The sequence below is a fragment of the Bufo bufo genome, chromosome 4 (assembly GCF_905171765.1).
Source record: "Bufo bufo chromosome 4, aBufBuf1.1, whole genome shotgun sequence".
In the NCBI taxonomy this organism is placed as follows: Eukaryota; Metazoa; Chordata; class Amphibia; order Anura; family Bufonidae; genus Bufo; species Bufo bufo.
In genome coordinates this window covers 197626717-197641737 of record NC_053392.1, presented here as the reverse complement: position 1 = coordinate 197641737, position 15021 = coordinate 197626717, and the positions used below count along the sequence as shown (strand labels likewise).

Below are 15021 nucleotides of genomic sequence, written 5' to 3'. Positions count from 1 at the left end.
ATAAATACATGTGAAGGTTCCTCAGTCAACAGAAAACCCCTGTAAGTTAGAAAACGTGGTATGAAATGTAATACGTGCATATAGATGGGAATCTGGCTTTTGACCCTTCGAGGGTCAAACACTGATTACTATAGCTAGTAGAATTCATGCATCACAAATCAGTGATCACATTATGCAGAATCAATGACGAAACAAATTCTTTCAAGGATCCTCTCCTCTCTAGTGATAAACCCTGAAGTTTAGTTGATGAAATGGACTTTACCTACCTTTTTCTTTGAAAGAACACAGATAACACACCATACGGGATTGAGTCGTGGCAAACAATCTCACCTCTCTTACAATGTCTATATCTACTTGTATTGCAATAGCCGCCACCATAAAAGCATGACCAGGAGTCAAAACTTTTCTCTAAAGTACTTGAGACGATGATGTTTACAGTCACATGGAAAGGGAGTATTGCAAAACGTAACTGTCTTGGGGAGTATTGTCTTCTGAACCTGCCTGTTTCCGAGAAGCCAATGTAAAGTTCTAATATGTCACAATTCAAATGTCAACATGCTGCTGAAAAGGAAGCCAATAAGCCGAACCTGCGAAAGCTGCCAAAAGAGGTGATGCTAAGTGCTGAGTGAAGTTCATTGTTCCTAAAGGGAAGTACGCTTCCAGTGTGAACCTTCTTCTCAGTGACATCCATTAGAATTTATTGTTTGTTAAAATTAGATCGCTCATCCATTTACTGTAGGTGTACACAAATATAAATGCACGTAAGACCAAATAGTAAGTCCTTATACAGAAAGTTTGTTATTAAAGTTCATTTTAACTGTAATTGTCTTTGCTTCATTACATAGTAACATAGTACATAAGGCCGAAAAAAGACATTTGTCCATCCAGTTCGGCCTGTTATCCTGCAAGTTGATCCAGAGGAAGGCAAAAAAAAAACCCTGTGAGGTAGAAGCCAATTTTCCCCACTTTAGGGGAATAAAAAATTCCTTCCCGACTCCAATCAGGCAATCAGAATAACTCCCTGGATCATGACAAAGTATAAGGAAAATCAAGTGTATAATCTTATCATTTTATACAAGTAGTATTCTGTATAATATTTGCAATTACAATATTTCTGTTATATTAGCATGTTACTTATTATTGGCTTGCTGCTTATATAGCACCAACAAATTCTGCTGCACTGATCAGATATCGTCATCCTTCGTATTGATCTCTGTCCTTATTAGGAAGTAGATTTATAAAAATTAGATTTTTTATTTATTTATTTTGTAAATATTGCTACGAAAAAAAGAAAATGCATAAAAACATAGAGACTGAAAGAGTTGGATTGCATTTAGGTTGAAGAACATCTATGCTTATGACAAAACGCCCTTCTAATTCTATCACTGTTTTGCAAGAATAGCTATATAGATGTTTAAGAACACGCACATACACCCCCTAATTTCAAATTAACTTATTCAAAGTATAATTTGAGATTTTTGTTATTTTTAAAAAAAAATTATTTTCTAATCGGTATTTTAAAAACACAATCATAATGTTCGCTAGCACTAGAAGAGTTCTGCAATCTGTCCGTCTTTCTGGTTGCAGAATTACTTTATCATAGTTTATTCAGGAATTGCAATGTATCGCTAGCTTGTAGAGACCTCTACTGGAATTACCTGCAAATTACACTCTTGCTGTTCGATTGTAATCTAAAAAGATATATAGTAATTCACAACTGAATTCTGACGGTTTGGTTTGTCAAATAATGCTGCATGAGAGAAAAGAGCTGAGAGCCAGATATCCTTCAGCCTGTAAATATAACAATTCAGCTGGTACATTAGTATATCAGTATCTAGGGCTGTAACAAGGCACAGGATATCCTGGGCTCTAATGCCTTATCCACAGGGTATCGGAGCTCTTGGTCTTCTTGTCTCATTTGCAGAAGCAGGAAGACTGCATCCCAAACATTATCTTGTCACATCTCTAAGACAGCACAATGTAAGTTTTCTCCTTATGACAGTGGAAATGAATCAAAGATATTGGAATATGTCTCATCTCTTTGACAGCAGAAATGCAGGGAAGACACTGGGCCTTGTAGTCTCATCTATTTGACAGCAGAAATGCAGGGAAGACACTGGGCCTTGTAGTCTCATCTATATGACAGCAAAAATGCAGGGAAGACACTGGGCCTTGTAGTCTCATCTATATAACAGCAGATGTGCAGGGGAGACACTGGGCCTTGTAGTCTCATCTATATGACAGCAGAAGTGCAGGGGAGACGCTGGGCCTTGTAGTCTGATCTATATGACATGAGAAGTGCAGGGGAGACACTAGTCTTTGTAGTCTGATCTATATGACAGCAGAAATGCAGGGAAGACACTGGGCCTTGTAGTCTCATCTATATGACAGCAGAAATGCAGGGAAGACACTGGGCCTTGTAGTCTCATCTATATGACAGCAGAAGTGCAGGGGAGACACTGGGCCTTGAAGTCTCTTCTATAGAACAGCAGAAATGGAGAGGGGTTACTGAGCCTTGTAGTCTCATCCCTATCACAGCTGAAATGCTTTGGACATTTAACATTTTGTACAATTTTTTTTTTTTTTTTTTTTTTTTATATAGTAAATGAAATGTACCTTGTTAAGGCTAAAGAAAATGAAGGAGAGACACTGGACTTTATAGTCTCGTCTATATGACAGCCGAAATGCAGGGGAGACACTGGGCCTTGTTGTCTCAGCTATTTGACATCAGGCAGGGGAAGTTCTGAATCTTCTTGATTACCTCCCAAGGGCATCAGAAAGCTCAAGTTGACCTGAACATTGATTATGACCTAAGTTAATGTGGAGCTATTGCTTACTAATCTCTGTGTGGACTATGGATTAATAATGTTCTGTATAAAAGATAAAATGTAGCTGTTGCCCATAGCAACAATAAAAGTATATACATAGCCTTAATAAAATATGTTCACACTTGCATTGCTGCATCCTTTCATAACAGAAGCCTCAGTACTCTACCGGATATGTTATATGACAGATTAAAACCAGCACCTGATGGACCCCAGTGAAGTCTGGGCCTAAGGTTCATATTTTTTCATCAAATAAGATGAAACTTGTGAATGATCCTCTGATGCAGATGTAAATGGATCCTTAGCCGAATCCCAAAATAAATAGTTGTTGTTATATTGGTTGCCTGGAGTGGTGCCTTCAAACAGTGTTCAGAAATGACCCACAATCTCCTATATGTTCTTGCACTGAGTTTCTAGGTTAGTAATTTGTATATTTATATCTAGTATATGTAACAGCTCAATGACAATATTCTAGATTCTTTCTACATCCATGCCATATAGCAGGAATTAAAATCTAAAGAACTATAGTGTTGAGTAGAGGACACTGTGTGGGGTGGAGAACAAGTAATGGCCTAGGGAAACATAAGATGTAAATCCTACCCTGACATTATCTGAAATGCAGAAACCTTTCTATACCCAGTGATACAGGTCTTATTTTTCCTTTTCTTTGGGGCACACAATCAGTTTTAATTTATTTCTCATGCTTTGGATTGTCTTGCCATGTTTTCTGTATTTAGGAAGTGTAGCTCAGCGGGGAGTGAGATTGGCTAATCACCTTTTAAGGCATAGTATAGTTAGTTATGGTCCCATTTCAAAAGGTAAACATTTTCTTAGGCATTGAGCGCGCACATAATGACTTGCGGGTTTTAGCACCAGCACTGATTATACAGTCTCCTTTTTACAGATATTCTACAGAGTTGTAGCTGACATTGAGCCAGGCGAAGAGCTCTTATTGTTCATGAAGAGTGAAGATTATACTCATGCGACAATGGCTCCTGACATCCATGGTAAGCTCCATACTATTCCCCATTGTCTAATGCCCACATGGTGTGACCAGGAGGCTGAAAGCAGTTTTGTTAAGTCATAGTCAAATGCAGGAGGCACATTTTATTTCGCTTATGTTTTGGTCAATCTGGTTTATTTTATATGGTTGGAGTTGCTGTTTTGTGTTTATTAAATGAGATTGCAATATCTCCTTGCTTTATTAAACAGAGGAGTGTCAGTATCGCTGTGAGGAGTGCGATCAGTTGTTTGAGTCCAATGATGAATTGAGCGACCACCAGAAGTTTCCCTGTGGCACACCCCACTCTGCGTTTTCAATGGTTGAGAGCAACTTTCAGCAGAATCTCGATGACGACAGTGACCTCATTGAGATGCAACACTCTCAAGAGTGTAAAGAATGTGATCAGGTGTTTCCAGACATACAAAGGTCAGCAATATTGTTCTAAGATTCTTTCCCCATAAAAGTGAGCTAGGCAAAGACACAGATTTTCCCATGACCCAACCATGTTTGTCTATAAAGAGGCCTTGTCATATTTACCTGTTTTTAGTACACACTTACAATTCCCATAAAATAACCCTTCTGGAGCATATTTTCTCACACTGAGTTTTTGGCACGTTTCTGCCTCAAAATTAGCTTCAAAATAGCCTCCCATTCATTTCATTTGGAAGCAGCAGTTATTGAAAAAAAGAAGCGGCATGTTCTATCCAGGGGTGGAATCTGTGCTGGATCTCCTACTGAAATGAATGATAGGCGTAACAAAAAATGTGGCATAAAATGCTGTTTTGTATTGAACACCCATTGGTAAACAATGAAATGGAGTTAACTGCATTGAAATTTGTAGGCAGATTTTTCTAAATTCCATCATGTGAACATACCCTACAGTTCCTCTCTACTGGAGATGGCTGTTACCAGCTGGAGGAATATCCCAATACACGCTGACACTGTCCAATCAAAGCTGAAAGAACAAGCCTGTGCAGTATCACACCTCCAACGGGTAACACCCAATTGCCAATCTATTCCTAAATGTCTAGTAGATATAACAGAGGAAATGTGAAACACAGAATTCTGGGAAATGGTGTTCCAAATGGGAAATACAAGTATGTACTTAAACCAACATGTCAGTTTAGTTAAAGGGGTATTCCCAACTTAGACAATGGGGGCATATCGCTAGGATATGCCCCCATTGTCTGATAGGTGCAGGTCCCACCTCTGAGACCCGCACCTATATCGAGAACGGAGCGGGGAGCGCTGTGGCTGGAGGACCCCAGATTTCCCGGGATCCGTCCACTACCAAGCGCTAATCCCCGCCTCTGCCATAGAAGTGAATAGGAGCGTGCCGTGCATTCGCGGCTTATGCTCCCATACATTTCTATGGGGCAGACGGCGATAGCCGAGCCAGCGCTCGGCTATTTTCGTCGGCCCCATAGAAATGAATAGAGGACGGCTGCGCATGCGCAGTGCGCTCTCCTTCACTTTCGGGGCTCCATTTTCAATATAGGTGCGGGTCTCAGAGGTGGGACCCGCACCTATAAGACAATGGGGGCATATCCTAGCGATTTGCCCCCATTGTCTAAGATGAGAAAACACCTTTAGAGAGGTCCTTTTTTTAAACCACAAGCTCTTATGCTAGCAACAATCTCACTCTACAGAACAATCTGATAACATTTGTAACATAGATTAATTATTAATAATATCAAATACATTTCCTGGTCAGTTGAAGATCTTCCATGGTTAGAAGCAATCTGTTTATTACGCTGGCCATAAACATAAGAGATATGTTGACTGAATCTGCTATTTTTGCCAGGACCAGCCAACCAAAATGTGTATAGGGGCAATAAGGATCAGGCAAGTTGGATTTCTATTGCCCAATCCTTTTGTTCTTGAGGAGGTATGTCGCGATCAGCAGCTTTCTCCCACTTTCCTACTGAGCAGGCATGTGTATGAAGAGATTGGGAGTGATGGTGGTTGGCCGACAGATATGTTAAGTTATGCGTGTGGTCATCCTTTCTCCACCACTAATTATCTTGAACTAGCCATACAGTACGCAGGTCTATGACAGCCATCAGATAGGAACACCAAGGAACGAGCAATTACAGAACTGGGTTGACTGGGTTATAAAATCTAGCTGATGAATTGAACCAGATCCAGCAGCTGGTGGTATAGATGCCAGCCATGCTTATGATTCTTACACCCCTAATTTAATTGTATGCTGTAAGATCTCCTTTGAAGATCATTGTGCTCGGCATCTGTATAAGACTGAATACGTCTAAATCTTGCACCTATACAAACATTCAGCATGCTTTACTTATCTCACGTCCATGATGTAATGCTTTTACAACATGTTCGGAATGGCAAAGGCTTCTATATTCATACAGTACGTCTGCATTTCTTCTTCAGCCTGGACAAGCACTTACAGTCGCACACAGAGGAGAGAGAATATAAATGTGATCAGTGCCCTAAAGCCTTTAACTGGAAGTCCAACTTAATCCGCCATCAAATGTCACATGATACTGGAAAGCACTACGAGTGTGAGAACTGCTCCAAGGTAATGTGAATTTGTGTTTGGTCATTGCAAATACGTTACCGTCCGGGGCAATCGGGCAAGTGATGAAGGCACTTTATTTCTTAGCAAGTATTGTATTGACATGTACAGTACGTGAATTATGTGCAGGGATTTACTGTGCCAATGCCCAAAGGGGAAGGGCTTGTGTGTGATTGGGGAGGGATTTAAACATGCTTACAAATGTTTACATACGTTATAGCTTAGATATACAGCAGCGGTATCTAGGGCACCTGGACAGATTTGGTAGGATAATTGACAGGCGCAAAGATTTCCCTGTAAGAAATGTTCAAAGCCAGTTACTCCGAGTGAAACAATTTTGCTGACGTCTTGCTACTTAACTGTTTTCTCTGAATGATTTAGTTTGAATTGTTCTTGCTGAAATTTGAATCCCATTAAGATGTTTCCCATACTAAGATGTAGAATCAATACCGTTACATCAAGATTTGGAATATACAGTTTTTCATGAGTTATATATTTTGCTATAAATGGCAACATATTCACAAATATTTGCTATACATATTGCATATTCTAAGTGAGCGAGTTCTTGGAACGTAAAAAGCCAAAGGTTTGCTATCATTGCATCGGCTAAACTTGACCTCTGCAGGGTTCCTTAAAAGGACACTTCTGTCTAAAAGGAGTATTTTAAAACTCAATATTTATAGGAAACAATGTTTTTTTAAAGAATTCTTGGCTGATTTTCTTTTTCATTTTGTCAGTACTAAACCATTGAAAATGAAATTACAAAATATTGTCCTTCTTGAGCAGTCAGCACAGAGAGCTAAAGCTCCTATATAGATGGGTAACTGCTGCTGTGAGGGGAAGATGTTATTTTTTAGTAAAATAGTAAGTTTGTATTTGTCTCTGAAAACTCCTCTAACGTTCGTGAGTCTCCTTGTGCCACATAAAGGTTTATTCTGTCATGTGGTCTACATTCAAGGCATTATCAGAATGGACAGCCTTTTCCTTGCTTAAGTTACCACCACTTTCAGGTATAGATGAATTGGTTTGCTTTAAAGTATGTTGGACTCGAGACTGAGATGTAGACAGGCACCCTGCTTTGGTGTGATGTTTGATGGAACAGTCTGCAGGCAGTCAGATGTTAGGGATGTTCTGGACAGCAGGAGAAAAGTCTGCTTACTCTAGTGACAATGACAACCATGTCTGTAATAGGAAGTTCTGCAAGTGGCAGATGTAGTATTATGATTTGGAGAATGCTATAAGGTAGAGGCTAAAACTGTAAAAAAAAAAAAAAAAACAGTTTCCTTTTAAAAAGATAATTTTCAATCCTTCCCGAACATCTTCCTATTTATCTACTAACTCAATAAAATCTTCATTAAGTATCAAACCTAAATGCAAATGTCCATTTTAATTTCATTGACTAATGTGTACTCATTTCCTAGCAGGTTTTCACGGATCCTAGCAACCTCCAAAGGCACATTCGTTCCCAGCATGTAGGTGCTCGAGCCCACGCTTGTTCTGAGTGTGGCAAAACATTTGCAACCTCATCAGGTCTTAAGCAACACAAGCACATTCACAGCAGTGTCAAGCCCTTTGTATGTGAGTAACATTGTTTTACTCTTTGTTTTCTTTCTTCCAATGATTCTGTTTCAAAGATTTAATTTTATTTTAATATATAGGCAAATATCAACATATTAAACATGATGGAAGTCTAAAAGTTATTGTTCTTGAGATATTTGTGCTCAGTCAGTAGAACAACCCATATAGTGATGCCTTTTCATACTGACACTTATTAGGTACTGAATTAGAATGGTTTTCTTCCTATACATGGCATACAGTTATTATGACCACAACTCCCTAACCATCCTAAATTTAAAGGGAGTCTGTCTCCAGCACCTCTCTACCCAACTATTTGCATAGACCCATAGCTGTGGTTCACCTGATTAAAATACAGTATTTCTTTGGTTGATTCGATACTATTTCTTAACATGTACATTAGGTCTTTGGTGCAATAAGGGTGTCACCATTGCACTTGTTGCACACAAGCCCTGCTCCTATCTGTGGCCATTCCCTCCCTGGCTGTTTTGATTGACAGTACCAGGCAGTGGCAAAGCAGGGAAGGAGGAGCCGGGCCCAAAAATTGTGGGTCATTGTGTTTGCCTTGCAAAGGTCTTGGGTCACTTCCATTTTTGTAGTCTAGAACTGCATGCACAACTCTCTAGGTTCCAGAGCTATAGTTGCCCACTATCGTTTGCTGGACCAACATCTGTGGAGAAGTTGATCTGAAGATCTACATTTAGTGGAATATGCAGTGTATGCTGGACGCTATCCAGAAATCTGATGTACAGTAGCAAAAACGTACTGTTCTGCTGCATTATGGGGACTTAATACCGGTATCTTGTGCGCCAGTCTTAATCCCTACCCTGCTGGCATTATAAGTGCCAAATTTATTAAGACGCTGATGTAGATTGAAGGGATAGGTTGTGCCAGTTTTCTGGTATAAAGTATAGTAACTGTGCTGGATCGGCAAGGACCACTCCACACCACCCACTTTTTTTTTTTTTTTTGCAAATTTTTTGCCACCAGAAAGGTGGCATAAGGGATTACGCCTCCTCCTCTATGGCTCCAGTTATGGCTCCAAAAACTGCATCACAAACTCTGAACGTGGAAACCCAGTCTAATGACAAGTAGAAATGTAGATAAGAGTTTTATACAGTTTAGGCTACTTTCACACTGGCGTTTCTGGGTCCGCTTGTCAGATCCATTTCAGGGCTCTCACAAGTGGACCAAAACGGATCAGTTCAGCCCAAATGCATTCTAAATGGATAAGGATCCGTTCAGAATGCATCAATTTAGCTGCGTTTGGTGTCCGCTACGTTTTTTAGACGGTCACTAAAACGCAGCTTACAGCGCAGCCTAACGGATCCGTCCTGACTTACAATGTAAGTCAATAGGGACGGATCCGTTTTTCACTGACACAATATGGTGCAATTGAAAACTGATCCGTCCCCCATTGACTTTCAATGTAAGTCAAGACGGATCCGCTTTGACTTAGACTTTTTTTTTTTATGAATCATGCAAACGGATCTGTTAGTAACGGATACAAGCGTTTGCATTATTCGCGCGGATCCGTCTGTGCAGATACAAGACGGATCCGCACAAAACGCGAGTGTAAAAGTAGCCTTATAATACAGGGTGTACAGTATGTGTATATCTACATACTAAAAAATGTACATACTCTTTAGGTTAAGTTTTTAAGGTGTAGGATAAAATGTGCAGAAAAGGCCCGTGGCGTGCACGTAGTCTATAACCTCTAGGCATATTTTCCAATCCGTTACTTTATTACAGGATGAAACGACACACAATTTTGAGCGCTACTCCTGTAATTACACAATTTGGAAATACCCTTGCACCAAAGTGTTTTACATGTAAAATGTGCTATCTGTGTCCAGATCCAGGCCACACACGGTGTACAGCACACCAGTCTGTTTATGGCAACTGTCTCTTATTACACTATTCTGCTCAAACTTGAGGGAAAGCTCACCAACACAAAGGTAATTACTCGCTGCCTTCACAAACTGTTCAGGTCCTTCAAATAGAAACCACATGCTATAATTGGTCCGGCATATTCAGTACACTGCTTAATGTGTTTAATAAGCAGAAAATATGCAATTCTGACTGCTATCTTGTTCCAGTCTTTGGAGAAAATACAAATTGAGCACGCTAGATGTTGATAGGATAATGCTCATTGGGGCTTGGGGGTGTTCTGTAAGTTGTAGGAGTTGTCGTAAAGTGATGAAAGGTGGTAGGATGTATCCTTATGTGCTGCATTTGAACATTGAAATTGTAGGTACTGTGGTGGAAGAATGGTGTCTTTTGTTGTTGAAGGGTACTGTATGGAAGCTATTAGCCCATCTGGTTTACTTAAAGTCAGATATCAAGTACAGGGATATTACAGCTTAAAGACGTTCTGTTTTCTCAGAGCTGCTCAAGGGCCACATTAATGCAGAAACCCCCTTGTTCAATGTGTGAGGCTACTGAGCACTGGGTAATATAATGCATTGCCTGTCCCAGTGCTATCCATGGATTCAATCTTGTTAATTAGAATAATAGCATTTTTACTGTTCTATCATTAGCAAGTGACCATTAAGGCTTTTTCTTGTATTGTGTCATTAGTCACTGCTACAAAATAGACTTCTAAGAAGTGATCATTTGCAAATGAAGGTGGTCCCAATAAATCTCTGTCCATAGCATAGTATTTTTTTATGCGGCCATAATAAATTTGAAGCTGTTGTGTATTTAGCTATCCTTTTTCAGTGATAGTTATCCATTGGTAAGGAAAGATATATTGAGATACCATAGTATATCTGTAGCAATTGACTGTCTTTTTTTTTTTAGTTTTTTTTTTCTTGCAAGTTAAAGAGGTTATCCCATGACTAATATAAAAAATGAAAATCAGACATCATATAGTACAATCTCTTTTTAACAAAGCTAGAACCAGCCCTGTACCTCACATGGGTCCAGAGATCTCCCCCATTCATTGCTCTGCTATATTTATATCAAGCCGACAGTTCAAGGGGATTGTCTTCTCTGCTGCAGCTCAGGAGGTGTGTCTCAGCTCTCCCTATCACAGCTCAGGAGGTGTGTCTCAGCTCTCCCTATCACAGCTCAGGAGGTGTGTCTCAGCTCTCCCTATCACAGCTCAGGGGGTGTGTCTCAGCTCTCCCTATCACAGCTCAGGGGGTGTGTCTCAGCTCTCCCTATCACAGCTCAGGGGGTGTGTCTCAGCTCTCCCTATCACAGCTCAGGGGGTGTGTCTCAGCTCTCCCTATCACAGCTCAGGGGGTGTGTCTCAGCTCTCCCTATCACAGCTCAGGAGGCAGTTGAAGGATGAAACTGAGCATGTGCGGCCTTCTTAGTGAGCCGGACAAATAAATAGGAAAAACAAACAAACAGCAGGTGGCGCTATACAGATACATTTAATTGAATAACTCGGTGGCTATACAAAAATTTTAATTACATGCAACTACAAAAGTATTCAAATCCAGGTGCTGGTTTGAAAACTGTAGAATATTTTTCTTGGGACAACCCCTTTAATACATAATTACAACAGTACTGATATATACAACTTTTATTATTATTTCCATCATAAATTTCTAACCTTACTGTTCTATTCACAGTACAGCTGGATTAGACACTCAGATATGGCTGTATCTCTTTTCGTAGTCTTTTTCTGATACTTTGTTTATCTGTAATGAGAGGTGATGCCAGGGAAATATTTCGAAGATGACAGTGAGTGTTCTGGATTGTCAAGGACAAGGGTTTTCCAAGTGCTGGAAGGTTAGCGCTGGTGTGAGTGGAAGTCACGGACGTGATTACAGTTCATGGGAACCAACAATGCAGGATGAGATACATTCAATTTGGTTTCCTTCTCCTGCTTAAAATAGAGCTATTGTCAGTTTGGGCAGCCTGTCTCTAGCCCTGCAAAAGGATTGTTGCGAATGGCTCGGAATGCTCAGTGTTTATACTTTTATGTCTTTGATGTGAGAATGATGAGAACATTATGATTTATAATACATCCTTTGCAAGGTACAAAAAGTGCTTGGTGTTAGTGGCACCCAGCACTATCATCTGCAAATGACAATCACATCCCCCATTTAACTCTTTTGCTGGCATTATCAAACATTCTGAATTTCAAATGAAATTCAAGTGCAAGAACGAAAACTTTTTTAGAAGTAAAATGTAATACAGGCAAGGTATCAGAATCAATGTCCTACTAGGAATATTGTCACTATAGATATTTGACAACCTGGTAGCTATAAGAAGACTACAGTATCTTAAAGAGGACCTGTCACCACAAAATGCAATATAATCTGCAGGCAGCATGTTATTGAGCAGATTGATGGTATGTGAAAAAAGATTCAGTAAAACGTATAATCTATATATTTAAACCTCTGCTATTTCTGATTTCACTGTTCATAGGGAGATGCTATTAGTGACCGACAGCTATCTCTGATAACATTCTCTGTGTAAGTGTGTATACAGTCAGTGATAATAGCTCCCATGTGTACAATAAGGTCACAAATAGCATATATTCACATTTATAAATTACAAATTTTACTGAATCTTTTCAGACAAAACTATCAATCTGTTCCGCTTCTCCTCCTCTATAACATGGTGCCTGCAGATTACACTGCATTTTGTGGTGACAGGTCCCCTTTAAGGTATGTTCACACTCAGCTGATTTGACAACTGAGAATAAGATCAGTACTCCTGAATGGGGTTGTTGCTGACACATGTTGATAGATTTCTATAAACTCTATTCAGATGAATAGAAATGTTGGGGGAAAAAAAATCACTGAAAATAAATAATGCACTAACACAATAGATGCAAGAACTCTAATAAAATCTGAGATTCTTAGCCAATATATTTTGATCAAAACACATCTGTGCCCACCTACCCCCGCCAAGGTGGTCTCAGTCAGGCAGGTCCTACTCTACAGGTAAGTGGGCACAGATGTGTTTTAATCAAAATATATTGGCTAAGAGAGTCAGATTTTATTATATCAGAATGAGAGCTTAGTCCATATATAATGCTTGCATCTATTGTGTTAGTGCATTATTATTTGTTTTCTGTGATTTTTATTTATTTATATTTTTTCCATAAATGTAGCCATGGACATCCGCATATTTACTTATCATATCGTGCAGGGTGTTTTTATCTTTGTTTTTAATCTTTTTTTCTTAGTTTTTTGCTTTGAACTGTTGGGAAAAGTCTATAACAAATCTACTGGATGTGAACTTCTACTTCAAATGATGTTTGAAACGGATTCTAAGTGGTAGATCCATGTGCTTTGTCCAATGCATTACCCAAAAACTTAAGCAGTCCATACAGATTAGCCAAATGTCGGCCAATCCCACAAATTTTGACACAACTGGCCAACCATGTAATGTGTATATATAAGACTCCCTATATAAGCAGATTTTGGGGGAGATTATGAAAGGGCATGTGGATTTCAACTGCTCAGTCATTTTGTTCTAAGGGATATAAGCCGCTGCCTCCAGTGGATTTCTCTCTCCTTATTCAAAGCACATGCATGCTAGGTCAAAGATTATGAGATGTTAGCCATACTCATGTGATGTCTGTCAGACTAACTTGAAGTGTACATGTATGTGCTAATTGATTCTTGATTGGATCTTTAAGGTCAAGATTTTGAAAAGTTAATACTTTCATTGTTGGAACTGTATTTCAAAACTGGTAATGTATGCTAAATGTATGCATGTCACATTTTAAGATCTTTCTTTTTCTGCACAGGTGAAGTTTGCCATAAGTCTTACACTCAGTTTTCAAACCTCTGTCGACATAAGCGCATGCATGCAGACTGCAGGACTCAGATTAAATGCAAAGACTGTGGACAAATGTTCAGCACTACATCATCACTAAATAAGCACAGGAGATTTTGTGAGGGGAAGAATCACTTTGCTGCTAGTGGATTATTTGGTCAAGGAATTTCACTTCCTGGGACTCCCTCTTTGGACAAAGTTTCAATGATCAACATGAATCATGCAAGTGCAGGACTTGCAGACTACTTTGGTGCTAGCCGGCATGCTGCTGGTCTTACTTTTCCAACAGCCCCTGGGTTCTCTTTTAGTTTTCCAGGTCTGTTTCCTTCAAGCCTATATAGACCTCCATTAATGCCTGCCAGTTCTCCTGTGAAAGGACTTCCAAGTATTGAACAGGCAAATAAGGGCCCCCATATGAATCGACCACAAATCCTACCAGCAACACAGGACATTTTGAAAGCACTGAATAAGCACCCATCTATGGGTGAAAATAAAATCATGGATTTTATAGGAGAAAATAATTCTGTTGAAAGGCTTCATGACAAAATGAGTGACCAGTCGGAGAGCAGTGACCTGGATGATGTCAGCACACCAAGTGGTAGTGACTTAGAGACAACTTCTGGTTCTGATCTCGAAAGTGACATTGAGAGCGATAAAGAAAAATTGAAGGAAAATGGTAAAATATATAAAGACAAAGTTAGCCCATTGCAAAATCTATCTGCATTGAACAGTAAACGAGAATTTAACAATCACTCTGTTTTCTCACCATGCTTGGAGGAACAGACAGCTGTTTCAGGGGCTGTTAATGATTCCATAAAGGCAATTGCCTCCATTGCTGAGAAGTACTTTGGTTCAACGGGACTAGTTGGTCTGCCAGCCAAAAAAGGTGGATCTTTACCCTACCCATCTATGTTTCCCCTTCCTTTTTTCCCAGCATTTTCTCAATCCATGTACCCATTTCCCGATAGAGATGTAAGACCTGCTATTCCAAAAGTTGAACCAGAGTCGCCAAAAGAAATAAAGAAAACTCCAAAGGGGAATGTAGAATCTCCTTTTGATCTTACCACAAAGCGTAAGGAAGAAAAAGTATCAAATGTGCCATCAAAGCCACTGACTCCAGCATCTTCTGGTCCTGATCAACCTTTAGACTTAAGTATGGGTAGCAGAAGTCGAGCTGGTCCAACAAAACAGGCTGAGCAGCCCAGAAAGAACCATATATTTGGAGACAAAAAAGATATTGAAGTCGAACAAATGAAACCATCTGAACACTGTTTGCAGCATGCAAGGCCTGCACCTTTCTTCATGGACCCCATTTACAGGTATGATTT

At 39.6% G+C, this 15021-nt stretch overlaps 1 protein-coding gene across 8 annotated transcripts in view; it reads left to right on the top strand.

Moving 5' to 3' along the window:
• MECOM (MDS1 and EVI1 complex locus) overlaps positions 1–15021 on the top strand; it is a 604375-nt gene that overhangs the window by 567285 nt on the left and 22069 nt on the right. For 6 of the 8 annotated variants that reach the window (XM_040428194.1, XM_040428191.1, XM_040428192.1 and 3 more), the window contains 5 exons: positions 3730–3832; positions 4038–4254; positions 6226–6373; positions 7792–7948; positions 13665–15012. In XM_040428194.1, coding sequence (XP_040284128.1) covers positions 3730–3832; positions 4038–4254; positions 6226–6373; positions 7792–7948; positions 13665–15012 — 1973 coding nt within the window. The remainder of the gene's footprint in view (positions 1–3729; positions 3833–4037; positions 4255–6225; positions 6374–7791; positions 7949–13664; positions 15013–15021) is intronic. The other 2 variants (XM_040428195.1, XM_040428193.1) reach the window with 1 other exon arrangement.